General features: G+C 54.6%; 1 protein-coding gene across 2 annotated transcripts in view; it reads left to right on the forward strand.

Annotated features, from left to right (window-relative positions):
* LOC136586995 (pituitary tumor-transforming gene 1 protein-interacting protein-like) overlaps nt 1-18222 on the forward strand; it is a 63296-nt gene that overhangs the window by 22416 nt on the left and 22658 nt on the right. Inside the window, exons 4-5 of one of the 2 annotated variants that reach the window (XM_066585386.1) lie at nt 715-829; nt 2414-2482. In XM_066585386.1, the coding sequence (XP_066441483.1) occupies nt 715-829; nt 2414-2482 (184 nt within the window). The remainder of the gene's footprint in view (nt 1-714; nt 830-2413; nt 2483-18222) is intronic. The other variant, XM_066585387.1, reaches the window with a different exon arrangement.

Genomic DNA, 18222 nt, shown 5'->3' on the forward strand with positions numbered 1-18222 from the left:
TGCAGAAAACTCTGTTACTGAGCCTGGCGCCTGCAGAAAACTTTGTTACTGAGCCTGGCGCCTGCAGAAAACTCTGTTACTGAGCCTGGCGCCTGCAGAAAACTCTGTTACTGAGCCTGGCGCCTGCAGAAAACTTTGTTACTGAGCCTGGCGCCTGCAGAAAACTTTGTTACTGAGCCTGGCGCCTGCAGAAAACTCGGATACTTTTGCAACTAACTTGGCTGCACGTGACAAGTTACAACAAAGGGCAGCCGTTGTCCCCATTACTTTACTTCTCACTTGTCACTCGTGCAAAACGGATGCTACAACAAAACCAAGAAATGGCAAGATCTTTAAGTTTAAAGGTTTTATTTTTTTAGGAAAATGCTATTGATTACCTCTGGATACATTATCAATAGTTGATCAACTAGGATCTAGCACTCGGGCCCCCCAGCTGCTAGGGGCCCGATGCCAGTGTCAAAAATGCCTAGCTTGTACCTCTGTGTAGTGGCTGGCACTTGTAACTGCCGGCGCAGCTCATTACAATCTGTGAGAACTGCGCCTGCTAGTAAAGTGTCGGCGACTACACAGGTATACGGAGCGGAAGCTGCTGCTCTGACTGCTGTGTTGTGCTGACTATAGGGTCCCAATCAGCAGTGGACCCCAGTCAATCAACTATTGATGACATATCCTTGTATATAATAGTCAGATGTTTCTTCTTCTCGTGTCTTTCAGTAAACTTTGAAGCGTTGATCATTGCAATGGCTGTGGTGGCGGGAGTCCTTCTACTGACTATAATAGTCTGTTGCTGTTATTGCTGCTACTGTCGAAAGAGTTCAAGTTCACGGCTGTAAGTTTATTTTTTACATGTCTATTTACATACTGTTGCATAGATCATTTCTCTTATGTGCCTGTTGGCCAACAGCGCTTTCCAAGGAGGTGCAAAAAGCATTTTAACAAGAAACAACATTTTAAAACCTGGTGCCTTATGCACACGATACCCCGAATGATGATACCTGTATGCGATTGTCTTCTTAGTAGGTCTACAGGGCTTCCCTGAAAATAAGCCCTACCCTGGTTTTTCTGTATTTTCGGGGAGGCATAAATATAAGACCTACCCTGAAAATAAGCTCTAGCTTCATTACATTAAAAGAAAAAAAGCCAATACATTACCTAGCAGGCTTGGTCCACGCCCCTCCCGATGCCCTCCAGTGCTTCAGCAGGATTCCTGCAGACCTCTGCTGCCCACAGAAGATCGCGTCTTGGTTACGGAATTCATAAATCTCTCCTCCAGGAAACGATGGCTTTGATTGGTTCTCGAGCGCTGCTCAGCCGATCAATGCAGCGTTCGATCAACCAATCACAGCCATCGCATTGTGGAGACAGGATTTATAAATTGGTCAATCAATGCCGCGGCTCAGCCAATTTATAAATCCCGCCTCCACAATGTAATGGCGGTGATTGGTTGCCGAGTGCCTCTCAACCAATCAATGCAGCTCTGGATGAACCCAATCACAGCCATCGTTTTGGTTCATTGAGTGCTGTATTGATTGGCTGAGCAGCGCTCGAGAACCAATCAATGCAGCACTCGATGAACCAATACGATGGCTGTGATTGGTTCATCCAGTGCTGCATTTATTGGTTCCCAAGCACTGCTCAACCAATCAGTCATCGCTTCCTGGAGGCAGGTTAAATCCCGTAACCAGGAAGCGATCTTCTGTGGGCGGCCGAGGACTGCAGGAAGCCTGCCGTAGCTCCAGAGAGCAGTGGGGGGAACGCCGACCAAGCCTGCTAGGTAAGTACAATAAGACGTTTCCCGAAAATAAGGCCTAGGTCATCTTTTGGGGCAAACTTTAATGACCGTCCTCTTTTCAGCGAAACGCGGTAATTGTGAGTGACGGTACAAGCTTTGGTTGGATTTTAGGGCTACATCAATCACTGACTACCCCTGATTGTTATAGCAATAGTGTCCGGTGCTTGCCAGGGATGTTCTATGATGCTGACCGACTGGAGAGTCCCTTTACTCTAAAGGAGAAGAGGTTAGTGCATTAGACAGTGCTGCAAATTCATCCTTAGGCTATGTTCACACGTTGCGGAAATCGTGTGGATTTTCCACAGTGGAAAATCTGCATCAAACCCGTGTCAAGATCTATAGTATTGGTATGGAGTCTGATGCAGATGTGCAGCGGGTTTCGCCCTTCCAGTTAAGAGGGGTGAAGACTGCTAATGATCCTCCAAGATCTGCATCATTTCCACTATCTGTGAACATACCCTTCAGGTACAGACTGGAGTCTGCACTATAGGACTGGATCAGTTACAATGTTTAGTCTGTCTTGCACTAGTCTATAAAACAGCTGCTTGTAAATTTTACTAAAGGGAAATTGAAATTCCTTATACAGATACATGGAGTTTTATTTTGTTTTGTCTCTTCTAGAAGACTGGAAGCAGAAGAGGAAAATCTAATCCGAGAACGTGAGAAGAGGAGACAAGAGTCCCTTCAGAGGTACAGTGCTTACTGTCATGTCATGCAGCTGCCACTGTGAATGTATTAGGAGAGGAGTTCACCTTCGGCGGTGCTCTCGTAGGCCCTATTGACTTCTAAGGCCAAGTTCACACTGTTATTTTTTCCTGCTGTGTTTTGTGCCCTAGATGTGAAGAAGTCGTTTTTGTTTGTTTTTTTTTGTTTTTTTCTTTTCATAGTACACAATGATTGCTGTAACACTAAGAAGCATCTAGGTGCTAAAGTACTCCCCCCACCCCCACCCCCACCCCCCCTATTTGCAAGAATAGAATTTCTATAATACTGTCCCCTTTGTACAAAAAATAAAGCTACTACAATGCTGCCCCCTATGTACAAGAATAGACCTACTATAATACTGCCCCCCCATGTACAAGAATATAACTACTATAATACTACCCCCCTATGTACAAGAATATAACTGCTATAATACTGCCTCCTATGTACAAGAATATAACTGCTATAATACTGCCTCCTATGTACAAGAATATAACTGCTATAATACTGCCTCCTATGTACAAGAATATAACTGCTATAATACTGCCTCCTATGTACAAGAATATAACTACTATAATACTGCCCCCTATGTACAAGAATAGAACTGCTATAATACTGCCCCCTATGTACAAGGATATAACTGCTATAATACTGCTCCCTATGTACAAGAATAGAACTGCTATAATACTGCCCCCTATGTACAAGAATAGAACTGCTTTAATACTGCTCCCTATGTACAAGAATATAACTACTATAATACTGCCCCCTATGTACAAGAATATAACTACTATAATACTGCTCCCTATGTACAAGAATATAACTGCTATAATACTGCCCCTATGTACAAGGATATAACTGCTATAATACTGCCCCCTATGTACAAGAATACAACTACTATAATACTGCCCCCTATGTACAAGAATATAACTACTATAATACTGCCCCCCCCATGAACAAGAATATAACTACTATAATACTGCCCCCCCATGTACAAGAATATAACTACTATAATACTGCCCCCCCATGTACAAGAATATAACTACTATAATACTGCCCCCCCCCCCATGTACAAGAATATAACTACTATAATACTGCCCCCCCATGTGCAAGAATATAACTACTATAATACTGCCCCCCCATGTACAAGAATATAACTACTATAATACTGCCCCCCCATGTACAAGAATATAACTACTATAATACTGCCCCCCCCATGTACAAGAATATAACTACTATAATACTGCCCCCCCCATGTACAAGAATATAACTACTATAATACTGCCCCCCCCATGTACAAGAATATAACTACTATAATACTGCCCCTCCCATGTACAAGAATATAACTACTATAATACTGCCCCCCCATGTACAAGAATATAACTACTATAATACTGCCCCCCCATGTACAAGAATATAACTGCTATAATACTGCCCCCTATATACAAGAATATAACTACTATACTACTGCCCCTCTGTACAAGAATATAACTGCTATAATACTGCCCCAATGTACAAGAATGTAACTACTATAATACTGCCCCCTATATACAAGAATATAACTACTATACTACTGCCCCTCTGTACAAGAATATAACTGCTATAATACTGCCCCTATATACAAGAATATAACTACTATAATACTGCTCCCTATGTACAAGAATATAACTGCTATAATACTGCCCCCTATGTACAAGAATATAACTACTATGATACTGCCTCCTATGTACAAGAATATAACTACTATAATACTGCCCCCTATATACAAGAATATAACTACTATACTACTGCCCCTCTGTACAAGAATATAACTACTATAATACTGCCTCCTATGTACAAGAATATAACTACTATAATACTGCCTCCTATGTACAAGAATATAACTACTATAATACTGCCCCTATATACAAGAATATAACTACTATAATACTGCGCCTATATACAAGAATATAACTACTATAATACTGCGCCTATATACAAGAATATAACTACTATAATACTGCCCCCTATGTACAAGAATAGAACTGCTATAATACTGCCCCCTATGTACAAGAATAGAACTGCTATAATACTGCCCCCTATGTACAAGAATAGAACTGCTATAATACTGCCCCCTATGTACAAGAATACAATTGCTATAATACTGCCCCCTATGTACAAGAATACAATTGCTATAATACTGCCCCCTATGTACAAGAATACAATTGCTATAATACTGCCCCCTATGTACAAGAATACAATTGCTATAATACTGCCCCCTATGTACAAGAATACAATTGCTATAATACTGCCCCCTATGTACAAGAATACAATTGCTATAATACTGCCCCCTATGTACAAGAATATAACTGCTATAATACTGCTCCTATGTACAAGAATATAACTGCTATAATACTGCTCCTATGTACAAGAATATAACTACTATAATACTGCCAGCTATGTACAAGAATATACTATAGTACTACTGGCCCCTATGGGCAAGAATAGAACTACTATAGTACTCCCCTCTATGGGCAAGGATGCCCATTTTAATATCTGGAAACTGTTTTTGATCATGTTATGAACAGTGAACAGAGGAAGAAATGGGTAAATATATTCTCCATGCCACCTGCATCTAGGCCGTCACGTTGCTATGTTGTGCCCATTGCTTGATGGAGTACGTGTCGTAACAGTAAATAATTGGTGTCTACGTATCCCTCATCCTGTCTCCTGATTACCGCTGTACACTGGCACTTAGAGGAACAGATGGCCGCTGTGTTCTGCGCGCTCACTCTTGCTCTTCTGTTTATTCTCGGCTCAAGTGTTGATAGAAGGAAACCTTTTTTTTATGCCTAATGGACTAATGTTGCAAAGTGGATTGGTACCGCCCCGGCCATCGATGTGAGGTGTGCAGGACCAGACAGTGTCCACATAATGTGGTAAATGCAGTGAGCAGACAGCACAATGATCAATTGGATACAATATGAACTGGGTTGTTTTGTTTGAAATGTTCTTTAGAATCGGATGAGCCGAAGACTTGGGGGTGTCTGGGAGACACTAATCTATGACACTTAGCAATTCATTTATTTAGTAGGGACAGTACTGTTATGGGTCAGGTGGTGGCTGGAAAGCTTACTCTTATTAGTATGTGTAAACCTAGGTGAAGATCCTTCTGCTGCTGCTTCTGTTGGAAGAAGAGTGTGCATACTACTACTATTAGGGGAACATAATGCATAATTGTGGTGTAATATAGATATATGCCTGGGGGGGAATAGTGGTGGGTGGAGACTGTGTGTGTACTACTTGGGGGGTGGGGGAGGTGGAGACTATGCGTCTACTACTGGGGGGGGAATGGGGGGGGAGGTGGAGACTATGCGTCTACTACTGGGGGGGGGAATGGTGGGGGAGGTGGAGACTATGCGTCTACTACTGGGGGGGGAATGGTGGGGGAGGTGGAGACTATGCGTCTACTACTGGGGGGGGAATGGTGGGGGAGGTGGAGACTATGCGTCTACTACTGGGGGGGGAATGGTGGGGGAGGTGGAGACTATGCGTCTACTACTGGGGGGGGGAATGGTGGGGGAGGTGGAGACTATGCGTCTACTACTGGGGGGGGAATGGTGGGGGAGGTGGAGACTATGCGTCTACTACTGGGGGGGGAATGGTGGGGGAGGTGGAGACTATGCGTCTACTACTGGGGGGGGAATGGTGGGGGAGGTGGAGACTATGCGTCTACTACTGGGGGGGGAATGGTGGGGGAGGTGGAGACTATGCGTCTACTACTGGGGGGGGGAATGGTGGGGGAGGTGGAGACTATGCGTCTACTACTGGGGGGGGGGAATGGTGGGGGAGGTGGAGACTATGCGTCTACTACTGGGGGGGGGGAATGGTGGGGGAGGTGGAGACTATGCGTCTACTACTGGGGGGGGAATGGTGGGGGAGGTGGAGACTATGCGTCTACTACTGGGGGGGGAATGGTGGGGGAGGTGGAGACTATGCGTCTACTACTGGGGGGGGGAATGGTGGGGGACGTGGAGACTATGCGTCTACTACTGGGGGGGGAATGGTGGGGGAGGTGGAGACTATGCGTCTACTACTGGGGGGGGAATGGTGGGGGAGGTGGAGACTATGCGTCTACTACTGGGGGGGGAATGGTGGGGGAGGTGGAGACTATGCGTCTACTACTGGGGGGGGAATGGTGGGGGAGGTGGAGACTATGCGTCTACTACTGGGGGGGGGAATGGTGGGGGAGGTGGAGACTATGCGTCTACTACTGGGGGGGGAATGGTGGGGGAGGTGGAGACTATGCGTCTACTACTGGGGGGGGAATGGTGGGGGAGGTGGAGACTATGCGTCTACTACTGGGGGGGGAATGGTGGGGGAGGTGGAGACTATGCGTCTACTACTGGGGGGGGAATGGTGGGGGAGGTGGAGACTATGCGTCTACTACTGGGGGGGGAATGGTGGGGGAGGTGGAGACTATGCGTCTACTACTGGGGGGGGAATGGTGGGGGAGGTGGAGACTATGCGTCTACTACTGGGGGGGGAATGGTGGGGGAGGTGGAGACTATGCGTCTACTACTGGGGGGGGAATGGTGGGGGAGGTGGAGACTATGCGTCTACTACTGGGGGGGGAATGGTGGGGGAGGTGGAGACTATGCGTCTACTACTGGGGGGGGAATGGTGGGGGAGGTGGAGACTATGCGTCTACTACTGGGGGGGGAATGGTGGGGGAGGTGGAGACTATGCGTCTACTACTGGGGGGGGAATGGTGGGGGAGGTGGAGACTATGCGTCTACTACTGGGGGGGGAATGGTGGGGGAGGTGGAGACTATGCGTCTACTACTGGGGGGGGAATGGTGGGGGAGGTGGAGACTATGCGTCTACTACTGGGGGGGGAATGGTGGGGGAGGTGGAGACTATGCGTCTACTACTGGGGGGGGAATGGTGGGGGAGGTGGAGACTATGCGTCTACTACTGGGGGGGGAATGGTGGGGGAGGTGGAGACTATGCGTCTACTACTGGGGGGGGAATGGTGGGGGAGGTGGAGACTATGCGTCTACTACTGGGGGGGGAATGGTGGGGGAGGTGGAGACTATGCGTCTACTACTGGGGGGGGAATGGTGGGGGAGGTGGAGACTATGCGTCTACTACTGGGGGGGGAATGGTGGGGGAGGTGGAGACTATGCGTCTACTACTGGGGGGGGAATGGTGGGGGAGGTGGAGACTATGCGTCTACTACTGGGGGGGGAATGGTGGGGGAGGTGGAGACTATGCGTCTACTACTGGGGGGGGAATGGTGGGGGAGGTGGAGACTATGCGTCTACTACTGGGGGGGGAATGGTGGGGGAGGTGGAGACTATGCGTCTACTACTGGGGGGGGAATGGTGGGGGAGGTGGAGACTATGCGTCTACTACTGGGGGGGGAATGGTGGGGGAGGTGGAGACTATGCGTCTACTACTGGGGGGGGAATGGTGGGGGAGGTGGAGACTATGCGTCTACTACTGGGGGGGGAATGGTGGGGGAGGTGGAGACTATGCGTCTACTACTGGGGGGGGAATGGTGGGGGAGGTGGAGACTATGCGTCTACTACTGGGGGGGGAATGGTGGGGGAGGTGGAGACTATGCGTCTACTACTGGGGGGGGAATGGTGGGGGAGGTGGAGACTATGCGTCTACTACTGGGGGGGGAATGGTGGGGGAGGTGGAGACTATGCGTCTACTACTGGGGGGGGAATGGTGGGGGAGGTGGAGACTATGCGTCTACTACTGGGGGGGGAATGGTGGGGGAGGTGGAGACTATGCGTCTACTACTGGGGGGGGAATGGTGGGGGAGGTGGAGACTATGCGTCTACTACTGGGGGGGGAATGGTGGGGGAGGTGGAGACTATGCGTCTACTACTGGGGGGGGAATGGTGGGGGAGGTGGAGACTATGCGTCTACTACTGGGGGGGGAATGGTGGGGGAGGTGGAGACTATGCGTCTACTACTGGGGGGGGAATGGTGGGGGAGGTGGAGACTATGCGTCTACTACTGGGGGGGGAATGGTGGGGGAGGTGGAGACTATGCGTCTACTACTGGGGGGGGAATGGTGGGGGAGGTGGAGACTATGCGTCTACTACTGGGGGGGGAATGGTGGGGGAGGTGGAGACTATGCGTCTACTACTGGGGGGGGGAATGGTGGGGGAGGTGGAGACTATGCGTCTACTACTGGGGGGGGGAATGGTGGGGGAGGTGGAGACTATGCGTCTACTACTGGGGGGGGGAATGGTGGGGGAGGTGGAGACTATGCGTCTACTACTGGGGGGGGGAATGGTGGGGGAGGTGGAGACTATGCGTCTACTACTGGGGGGGGGAATGGTGGGGGAGGTGGAGACTATGCGTCTACTACTGGGGGGGGGAATGGTGGGGGAGGTGGAGACTATGCGTCTACTACTGGGGGGGGGGAATGGTGGGGGAGGTGGAGACTATGCGTCTACTACTGGGGGGGGGGAATGGTGGGGGAGGTGGAGACTATGCGTCTACTACTGGGGGGGGGAATGGTGGGGGAGGTGGAGACTATGCGTCTACTACTGGGGGGGGGAATGGTGGGGGAGGTGGAGACTATGCGTCTACTACTGGGGGGGGGAATGGTGGGGGAGGTGGAGACTATGCGTCTACTACTGGGGGGGGGAATGGTGGGGGAGGTGGAGACTATGCGTCTACTACTGGGGGGGGGAATGGTGGGGGAGGTGGAGACTATGCGTCTACTACTGGGGGGGGGAATGGTGGGGGAGGTGGAGACTATGCGTCTACTACTGGGGGGGGGAATGGTGGGGGAGGTGGAGACTATGCGTCTACTACTGGGGGGGGGAATGGTGGGGGAGGTGGAGACTATGCGTCTACTACTGGGGGGGGGAATGGTGGGGGAGGTGGAGACTATGCGTCTACTACTGGGGGGGGGAATGGTGGGGGAGGTGGAGACTATGCGTCTACTACTGGGGGGGGGAATGGTGGGGGAGGTGGAGACTATGCGTCTACTACTGGGGGGGGGAATGGTGGGGGAGGTGGAGACTATGCGTCTACTACTGGGGGGGGGAATGGTGGGGGAGGTGGAGACTATGCGTCTACTACTGGGGGGGGGGAATGGTGGGGGAGGTGGAGACTATGCGTCCACTACTGGGGGGGGGAATGGTGGGGGAGGTGGAGACTATGCGTCCACTACTGGGGGGGGGAATGGTGGGGGAGGTGGAGACTATGCGTCCACTACTGGGGGGGGGAATGGTGGGGGAGGTGGAGACTATGCGTCCACTACTGGGGGGGGAATGGTGGGGGAGGTGGAGACTATACGTCCACTACTGGGGGGGGAATGGTGGGGGAGGTGGAGACTATGCGTCTACTACTGGGGGGGGAGAATGGTGGTAGCGGGTGGAGGCGATGCGTCTGCTACTGGGGGGGGAGAATGGTGGCCGGTGGAGGCGATGCGTCTGCTACTGGGGGGGGAGAATGGTGGCCGGTGGAGGCGATGCGTCTGCTACTGGGGGGGGGAGAATGGTGGCCGGTGGAGGCGATGCGTCTGCTACTGGGGGGGGAGAATGGTGGCCGGTGGAGGCGATGCGTCTGCTACTGGGGGGGGGAGAGAATGGTGGCGGGTGGAGGCGATGCGCCTGCTACTGGGGGGGGGGGGAGAATGGTGGCGGGTGGAGGCGATGCGTCTGCTACTGGCGGGGGAGAGAATGGTGGCGGGTGGAGGCGATGCGTCTGCTACTGGCGGGGGAGAGAATGGTGGCGGGTGAAGGCGATGCGTCTGCTACAGGGGGGGGGAGAGAATGGTGGCGATGCGTCTGCTACTGGGGGGGGGGGAGAATGGTGGCGGGTGGAGGCGATGCGTCTGCTACTGGGGGGGGGGAATGGTGGCGGGTGGAGGCGATGCGTCTGCTACTGGGGGGGGGAGAGAATGGTGGCGGGTGGAGGCGATGCGCCTGCTACTGGGGGGGGGGGGAGAATGGTGGCGGGTGGAGGCGATGCGTCTGCTACTGGCGGGGGAGAGAATGGTGGCGGGTGGAGGCGATGCGTCTGCTACTGGCGGGGGAGAGAATGGTGGCGGGTGAAGGCGATGCGTCTGCTACAGGGGGGGGGAGAGAATGGTGGCGATGCGTCTGCTACTGGGGGGGGGGGAGAATGGTGGCGGGTGGAGGCGATGCGTCTGCTACTGGGGGGGGGGGAGAATGGTGGCGGGTGGAGGCGATGCGTCTGCTACTGGGGGGGGAGAATGGTGGCGGGTGGAGGCGATGCGTCTGCTACTGGGGGGGGGGAATGGTGGCGGGTGGAGGCGATGCGTCTGCTACTGGCGAGGGAGTGAATGGTGGCGGGTGAAGGCGATGCGTCTGCTACAGGTGGGGGGGGGGGAGAATGGTGGCGATGCGTCTGCTACTGGGGGGGGGGAGAATGGTGGCGGGTGGAGGCGATGCGTCTGCTACTGGGGGGGGGGGGGAGAATGGTGGCGGGTGGAGGCGATGTGTCTGCTACTGGGGGGGGAATGGTGGCGGGTGGAGGCGATGCGTCTGCTACTGGGGGGGGGAGAATGGTGGCGGGTGGAGGCGATGCGTCTGCTACTGGGGGGGAGAATGGTGGCGGGTGGAGGCGATGCGTCTGCTACTGGGGGGGGAGAATGGTGGCGGGTGGAGGCGATGCGTCTGCTACTGGGGGGGGAGAATGGTGGCGGGTGGAGGCGATGCGTCTGCTACTGGGGGGGGGGAGAATGGTGACGGGTGGAGGCGATGCGTCTGCTACTGGGGGGGGGGGGGGGGAGAGTGGTGACGGGTGGAGGCGATGCGTCTACTACTGGGGGGGGGAATGGTGGGGGAGGTGGAGACTATGCGTCTACTACTGGGGGGGGGAATGGTGGGGGAGGTGGAGACTATGCGTCTACTACTGGGGGGGGGAATGGTGGGGGAGGTGGAGACTATGCGTCTACTACTGGGGGGGGGAATGGTGGGGGAGGTGGAGACTATGCGTCTACTACTGGGGGGGGGAATGGTGGGGGAGGTGGAGACTATGCGTCTACTACTGGGGGGGGGAATGGTGGGGGAGGTGGAGACTATGCGTCTACTACTGGGGGGGGAATGGTGGGGGAGGTGGAGACTATGCGTCTACTACTGGGGGGGGGAATGGTGGGGGAGGTGGAGACTATGCGTCCACTACTGGGGGGGGGAATGGTGGGGGAGGTGGAGACTATGCGTCCACTACTGGGGGGGGGAATGGTGGGGGAGGTGGAGACTATGCGTCCACTACTGGGGGGGGAATGGTGGGGGAGGTGGAGACTATGCGTCCACTACTGGGGGGGGAATGGTGGGGGAGGTGGAGACTATACGTCCACTACTGGGGGGGGAATGGTGGGGGAGGTGGAGACTATGCGTCTACTACTGGGGGGGGAGAATGGTGGTAGCGGGTGGAGGCGATGCGTCTGCTACTGGGGGGGGAGAATGGTGGCCGGTGGAGGCGATGCGTCTGCTACTGGGGGGGGAGAATGGTGGCCGGTGGAGGCGATGCGTCTGCTACTGGGGGGGGGAGAATGGTGGCCGGTGGAGGCGATGCGTCTGCTACTGGGGGGGGAGAATGGTGGCCGGTGGAGGCGATGCGTCTGCTACTGGGGGGGGGAGAGAATGGTGGCGGGTGGAGGCGATGCGCCTGCTACTGGGGGGGGGGGGAGAATGGTGGCGGGTGGAGGCGATGCGTCTGCTACTGGCGGGGGAGAGAATGGTGGCGGGTGGAGGCGATGCGTCTGCTACTGGCGGGGGAGAGAATGGTGGCGGGTGAAGGCGATGCGTCTGCTACAGGGGGGGGGAGAGAATGGTGGCGATGCGTCTGCTACTGGGGGGGGGGGAGAATGGTGGCGGGTGGAGGCGATGCGTCTGCTACTGGGGGGGGGGGAGAATGGTGGCGGGTGGAGGCGATGCGTCTGCTACTGGGGGGGGAGAATGGTGGCGGGTGGAGGCGATGCGTCTGCTACTGGGGGGGGGGAATGGTGGCGGGTGGAGGCGATGCGTCTGCTACTGGCGAGGGAGTGAATGGTGGCGGGTGAAGGCGATGCGTCTGCTACAGGTGGGGGGGGGGGAGAATGGTGGCGATGCGTCTGCTACTGGGGGGGGGGAGAATGGTGGCGGGTGGAGGCGATGCGTCTGCTACTGGGGGGGGGGGGAGAATGGTGGCGGGTGGAGGCGATGTGTCTGCTACTGGGGGGGGAATGGTGGCGGGTGGAGGCGATGCGTCTGCTACTGGGGGGGGGAGAATGGTGGCGGGTGGAGGCGATGCGTCTGCTACTGGGGGGGGAGAATGGTGGCGGGTGGAGGCGATGCGTCTGCTACTGGGGGGGGAGAATGGTGGCGGGTGGAGGCGATGCGTCTGCTACTGGGGGGGGAGAATGGTGGCGGGTGGAGGCGATGCGTCTGCTACTGGGGGGGGGGAGAATGGTGACGGGTGGAGGCGATGCGTCTGCTACTGGGGGGGGGGGGGGGGGAGAGTGGTGGCGGGTGGAGGCGATGCGTCTGCTACTGGGGGGGGGAGAGTGGTGGCGGGTGGAGGCGATGCGTCTGCTACTGGGGGGGGAGAATGGTGGCGGGTGGAGGCGATGCGTCTGCTACTGGGGGGGGGGGGGAAATGGTGGCGGGTGGAGGCGATGCGTCTGCTACTGGGGGGGGGGAGAGTGGTGGCGGGTGGAGGCGATGCGTCTGCTACTGGGGGGGGGGGGGGGAGAGTGGTGGCGGGTGGAGGCGATGCGTCTGCTACTGGGGGGGGGGGAGAGTGGTGGCGGGTGGAGGCGATGCGTCTGCTACTGGGGGGGGGAGAGTGGTGGCGGGTGGAGGCGATGCGTCTGCTACTGGGGGGGGGGGGGGAGAGAATGGTGGCCGGTGGAGGCGATGCGTCTGCTACTGGGGGGGGAGAATGGTGGCCGGTGGAGGCGATGCGTCTGCTACTGGGGGTGGAGAATGGTGGCCGGTGGAGGCGATGCGTCTGCTACTGGGGGGGGGAGAGAATGGTGGCGGGTGGAGGCGATGCGCCTGCTACTGGGGGGGGGGGGAGAATGGTGGCGGGTGGAGGCGATGCGTCTGCTACTGGCGGGGGAGAGAATGGTGGCGGGTGGAGGCGATGCGTCTGCTACTGGCGGGGGAGAGAATGGTGGCGGGTGAAGGCGATGCGTCTGCTACAGGGGGGGGGAGAGAATGGTGGCGATGCGTCTGCTACTGGGGGGGGGGGGAGAATGGTGGCGGGTGGAGGCGATGCGTCTGCTACTGGGGGGGGGGGAGAATGGTGGCGGGTGGAGGCGATGCGTCTGCTACTGGGGGGGGGGGGAGAATGGTGGCGGGTGGAGGCGATGCGTCTGCTACTGGGGGGGGAGAATGGTGGCGGGTGGAGGCGATGCGTCTGCTACTGGGGGGGGGAATGGTGGCGGGTGGAGGCGATGCGTCTGCTACTGGCGAGGGAGTGAATGGTGGCGGGTGAAGGCGATGCGTCTGCTACAGGTGGGGGGGGGGAGAATGGTGGCGATGCGTCTGCTACTGGGGGGGGGGAGAATGGTGGCGGGTGGAGGCGATGCGTCTGCTACTGGGGGGGGGGGGGAGAATGGTGGCGGGTGGAGGCGATGCGTCTGCTACTGGGGGGGGAATGGTGGCGGGTGGAGGCGATGCGTCTGCTACTGGGGGGGGGAGAATGGTGGCGGGTGGAGGCGATGCGTCTGCTACTGGGGGGGGAGAATGGTGGCGGGTGGAGGCGATGCGTCTGCTACTGGGGGGGGAGAATGGTGGCGGGTGGAGGCGATGCGTCTGCTACTGGGGGGGGAGAATGGTGGCGGGTGGAGGCGATGCGTCTGCTACTGGGGGGGGGGGGGAGAATGGTGACGGGTGGAGGCGATGCGTCTGCTACTGGGGGGGGGGGAGAGTGGTGGCGGGTGGAGGCGATGCGTCTGCTACTGGGGGGGGGGAGAGTGGTGGCGGGTGGAGGCGATGCGTCTGCTACTGGGGGGGGAGAATGGTGGCGGGTGGAGGCGATGCGTCTGCTACTGGGGGGGGAGAATGGTGGCGGGTGGAGGCGATGCGTCTGCTACTGGGGGGGGGGAGAATGGTGGCGGGTGGAGGCGATGCGTCTGCTACTGGGGGGGGGGAGAGTGGTGGCGGGTGGAGGCGATGCGTCTGCTACTGGGGGGGGGGGGGGGGGGAGAGTGGTGGCGGGTGGAGGCGATGCGTCTGCTACTGGGGGGGGGGGAGAGTGGTGGCGGGTGGAGGCGATGCGTCTGCTACTGGGGGGGGGAGAGTGGTGGCGGGTGGAGGCGATGCGTCTGCTACTGGGGGGGGGGGGGAGAGAATGGTGGCCGGTGGAGGCGATGCGTCTGCTACTGGGGGGGGGGGAATGGTGGCGGGTGGAGGCGATGCTTCTGCACCTGGGGGGGGGGGGAATGGTGGCGGGTGGAGGCGATGCGTCTGCTACTGGGGGGGGGAATGGTGGCGGGTGGAGGCGATGCGTCTGCTACTGGGGGGGGGGGAATGGTGGCGGGTGGAGGCGATGCGTCTGCTACTGGGGGGGGGGAGAGAATGGTGGCGGGTGGAGGCGATGCGTCTGCTACTGGGGGGGGGGGGGGAGAGAATGGTGGCGGGTGGAGGCGATGCGTCTGCTACTGGGGGGGGGGAGAGAATGGTGGCGGGTGGAGGCGATGCGTCTGCTACTGGGGGGGGAGAGAATGGTGGCGGGTGGAGGCGATGCGTCTGCTACTGGGGGGGGGGGAGAGAATGGTGGCGGGGGTGGAGGCGATGCGTCTGCTACTGGGGCTGGGGGGGGGGGGGGGGGAGAATGGTGGCCGGTGGAGGCGATGCGTCTGCTGCTGGGGGAGGGGGGGGAGAGAATTGTGGCGGTGGAGACTTTACACATGAGGATGACCTATTTAACCAATAGGTATTATAAACCAGACACTCCTTCTTTCAATTATATTTTGCCTGTGTCATTCTTCACTGCTGTTCTAGAATTTTATTGCCGATCAAGTGTTTGAAAGACCCCTGTTCTGCATGTGATTAATGGGAGTAAAAATATATGGAGCTTTTTAGAGCATCTCCTCTCTTGCTACTGGAAGGGGACGCTCGGGACATTTCGGTCTGGTGTTCATTAGAGGCGAATTTAAAAAAAAAAAAAAAAAAAGTACCCCCTTCTACAGATATTGGTCCTCTATTTATTGCAAACCCAAAAAGAAACGCTCAGAAGTCCCCCAGCAGTTCTCGGTGGCCTGCTCTGTAGCCTCGCACAGTTCTGCATATATATATCAAAAATTCATTAAAAAGCCTTTGTCAGGGGAGCGTTATGGATTTGCATCAGACATAATACGTTCTGAACATACAGCGCCGCAGCTCACTAATTCATTAAACCTGCCTTGTTCTCAGCTCCCCTTATTTACTACCAAAATCACAGGTTGCGCTCGGCAGAACTGGCGGTGAAAAATGTCCAAACGTCTAAAAGTGACAGTATTGTAAATTCTGCCCTGAGTTATGAAGGGCCCGAAATAGCGGCGGGTTCTTTAACCACTGCGGCCGTGGGTTTTGTGCGCTAAGGAATGCATTAATATTTCATAAAACGCATAAGAAGCAAAGCGGTTCTATAGCGGATGATGACATAATTGGGTAACGGGTCTATGAATCAAAGGTATGATGGTGGCAAAGGAGTAATGTGTGTTGTTCTATTGCCTGAAGTGTAGACTTCAAAGAAGAAATGGCGCAAGGGAAGTGTTTGGAGGGAGTGTCCATCTAGTTTTTAGATCAGAAATGTGTTTTAATGGCATAAAAACTTAACGAGGGGCGGAGTTCCAATTTATTTGCTACGGAATTCTAAATTCTTATTTGTTGCCTTGGGCCCCTCTAACAAAGCCTTTATTTCAGCGTTTAGCGCTGCGCTTTTGCGGAGCGCTAAACGCTGTCTGAGGCTCCCGTTTTCAATGGAGCCTAGTAGACATGTGCTCGATCGTGGCGTTTTTCAGCGCCGTGATTTTCAAGTGGAGTCTGTGCAATTTTTTACGTTTAGCGCGCCTCATCAATGATGAGGCGCGCTAAACCCCGTTGTTGGCCGCAGGGAACTGCGACCGAAAACGAAAGTAAAATCGTGGCGCTTTGCCGCGCTGCTGTGTGCGAGCAGCCTCCGAAATAAATCAATTTGTAGTGCTTACAGCCACCTGTAGAGGGAGCTTATGGCTGGTTTGAGCTTAGTGGGAGAAGTATGCATTAAACTCGTATGTGCCACCTAGTGGTGGCTGCAGACTTCTACAATTCTACTATTTAAAGGGATATTTTTTTTTTTTTTAAAGTTATACAGTCTTAAAGAAAAACTGAATAATGCCCTATCCTGGCGGCTCCTCGTCTAGCGCTGTAGCCCTGGTGCCCACTGCACAACAACCTGGTAGGTAGAAGTCTCGGGCGATCACAGGCCGTTCATTGTGCACGTGACCGCTCAGCCACTTGCAGGCTTCAGTGGGGATTCTTCTATAGCTGTTATAAAACCCTCTGATTCTACTGGGTTCTGTGCGGTGGGCATCGGGGCTGCAGCATTGGATGGGGAGCTGCCGGGATGGGTGAATATTCAATTTTCAAAACTTTTTTTGTGCCCCAGGTATTTTGCGTCACATGCGGTATGCGAATTAGTTTCAAACAGCTCACTGGATAGTTTTGTTGCTAGTTTGGTCCAGGTCCACCCCACCCCTCTCCATTTATACAAACCGCACCACTTCTTCTGTAATGACAGATCGCCATGCTTTCCACATACTATGCTTGCAATGAAGCTTTGGAATTCTCGACTGTGCAGTAACGTTCCCTGCCCCAGTCCCAATGAGGTCCTGCTCGGATTTCGGAGGTGTGGTGGAGGTGTGGTGGAGGTGTGGTGGAGGTGTGGTGGAGGTGTGGTGGAGGGAACACATGGCACTTCATCACCAAAAACCAAGCTACTTTGCTGATAAATAAGGTATGGAGAGCCCGGATCAGGACGGTGAGCACACTGCTCCTTGGTCTATCTTAAACTGAATGGCATACGGTGCAGCAGTGGAGTAACTGAAGCACAGAAGCAGTATGGTTACACTGACCTGTCAGTCCCCTTTCTTGTGTTACGGTTGGTTTATTATGTAGATTTTCTTTACACCCCTTAGATGTAGGGATCAATACATAAGTATTGCAGTGTATAAATATTGCAGTGTATTAGATGAGCAATCAAGTGATTACACGCTTGAGCTCTAGTTGTGAAAAGTGTCTTTTTTTTCTTTAAATATTAAGCTATGGAAAATGGGGAAAGAAAAACTATGGGGGAAAACAGTTTTGTCTGTGATGTGAAGACGCTAAGCACCTTTTTTATATGTCTGTAAAGTAGTAAAATATTTCAAAAACTATACAGACTTGGTATCTCTGGAATTGTGCTGACCCACAGAGAAGCTATTGAGTCCTTCATACCACATGGTTAACGTCATAAAAGCTAAACCCAACATTTTTTTTTTTCCAATTCCCCCCCCCCAACAACCACTTAAACTATATAGATGTATGTTGATTTTTTTTTTCCATTAACCCTTTCCAATCCACTGTCTGACGTCTAAAGACATCATGATTTAAGGCTCATGCAGTACTGGATTTAGCCAGCAGATAGCACCATTGTCTAACAGCAGAAAAAGAGTAAGCCCCCTAGGAAAGCCAGGAAACCAATTGGATTGGAAAGGGTTAAATGCTGCCATGAAAAAAAAAAAAGCAAAATAGTAGCCCTTA

Source organism: Eleutherodactylus coqui, chromosome 12 (genome assembly GCF_035609145.1).
Source record: "Eleutherodactylus coqui strain aEleCoq1 chromosome 12, aEleCoq1.hap1, whole genome shotgun sequence".
In the NCBI taxonomy this organism is placed as follows: domain Eukaryota; kingdom Metazoa; phylum Chordata; class Amphibia; order Anura; family Eleutherodactylidae; genus Eleutherodactylus; species Eleutherodactylus coqui.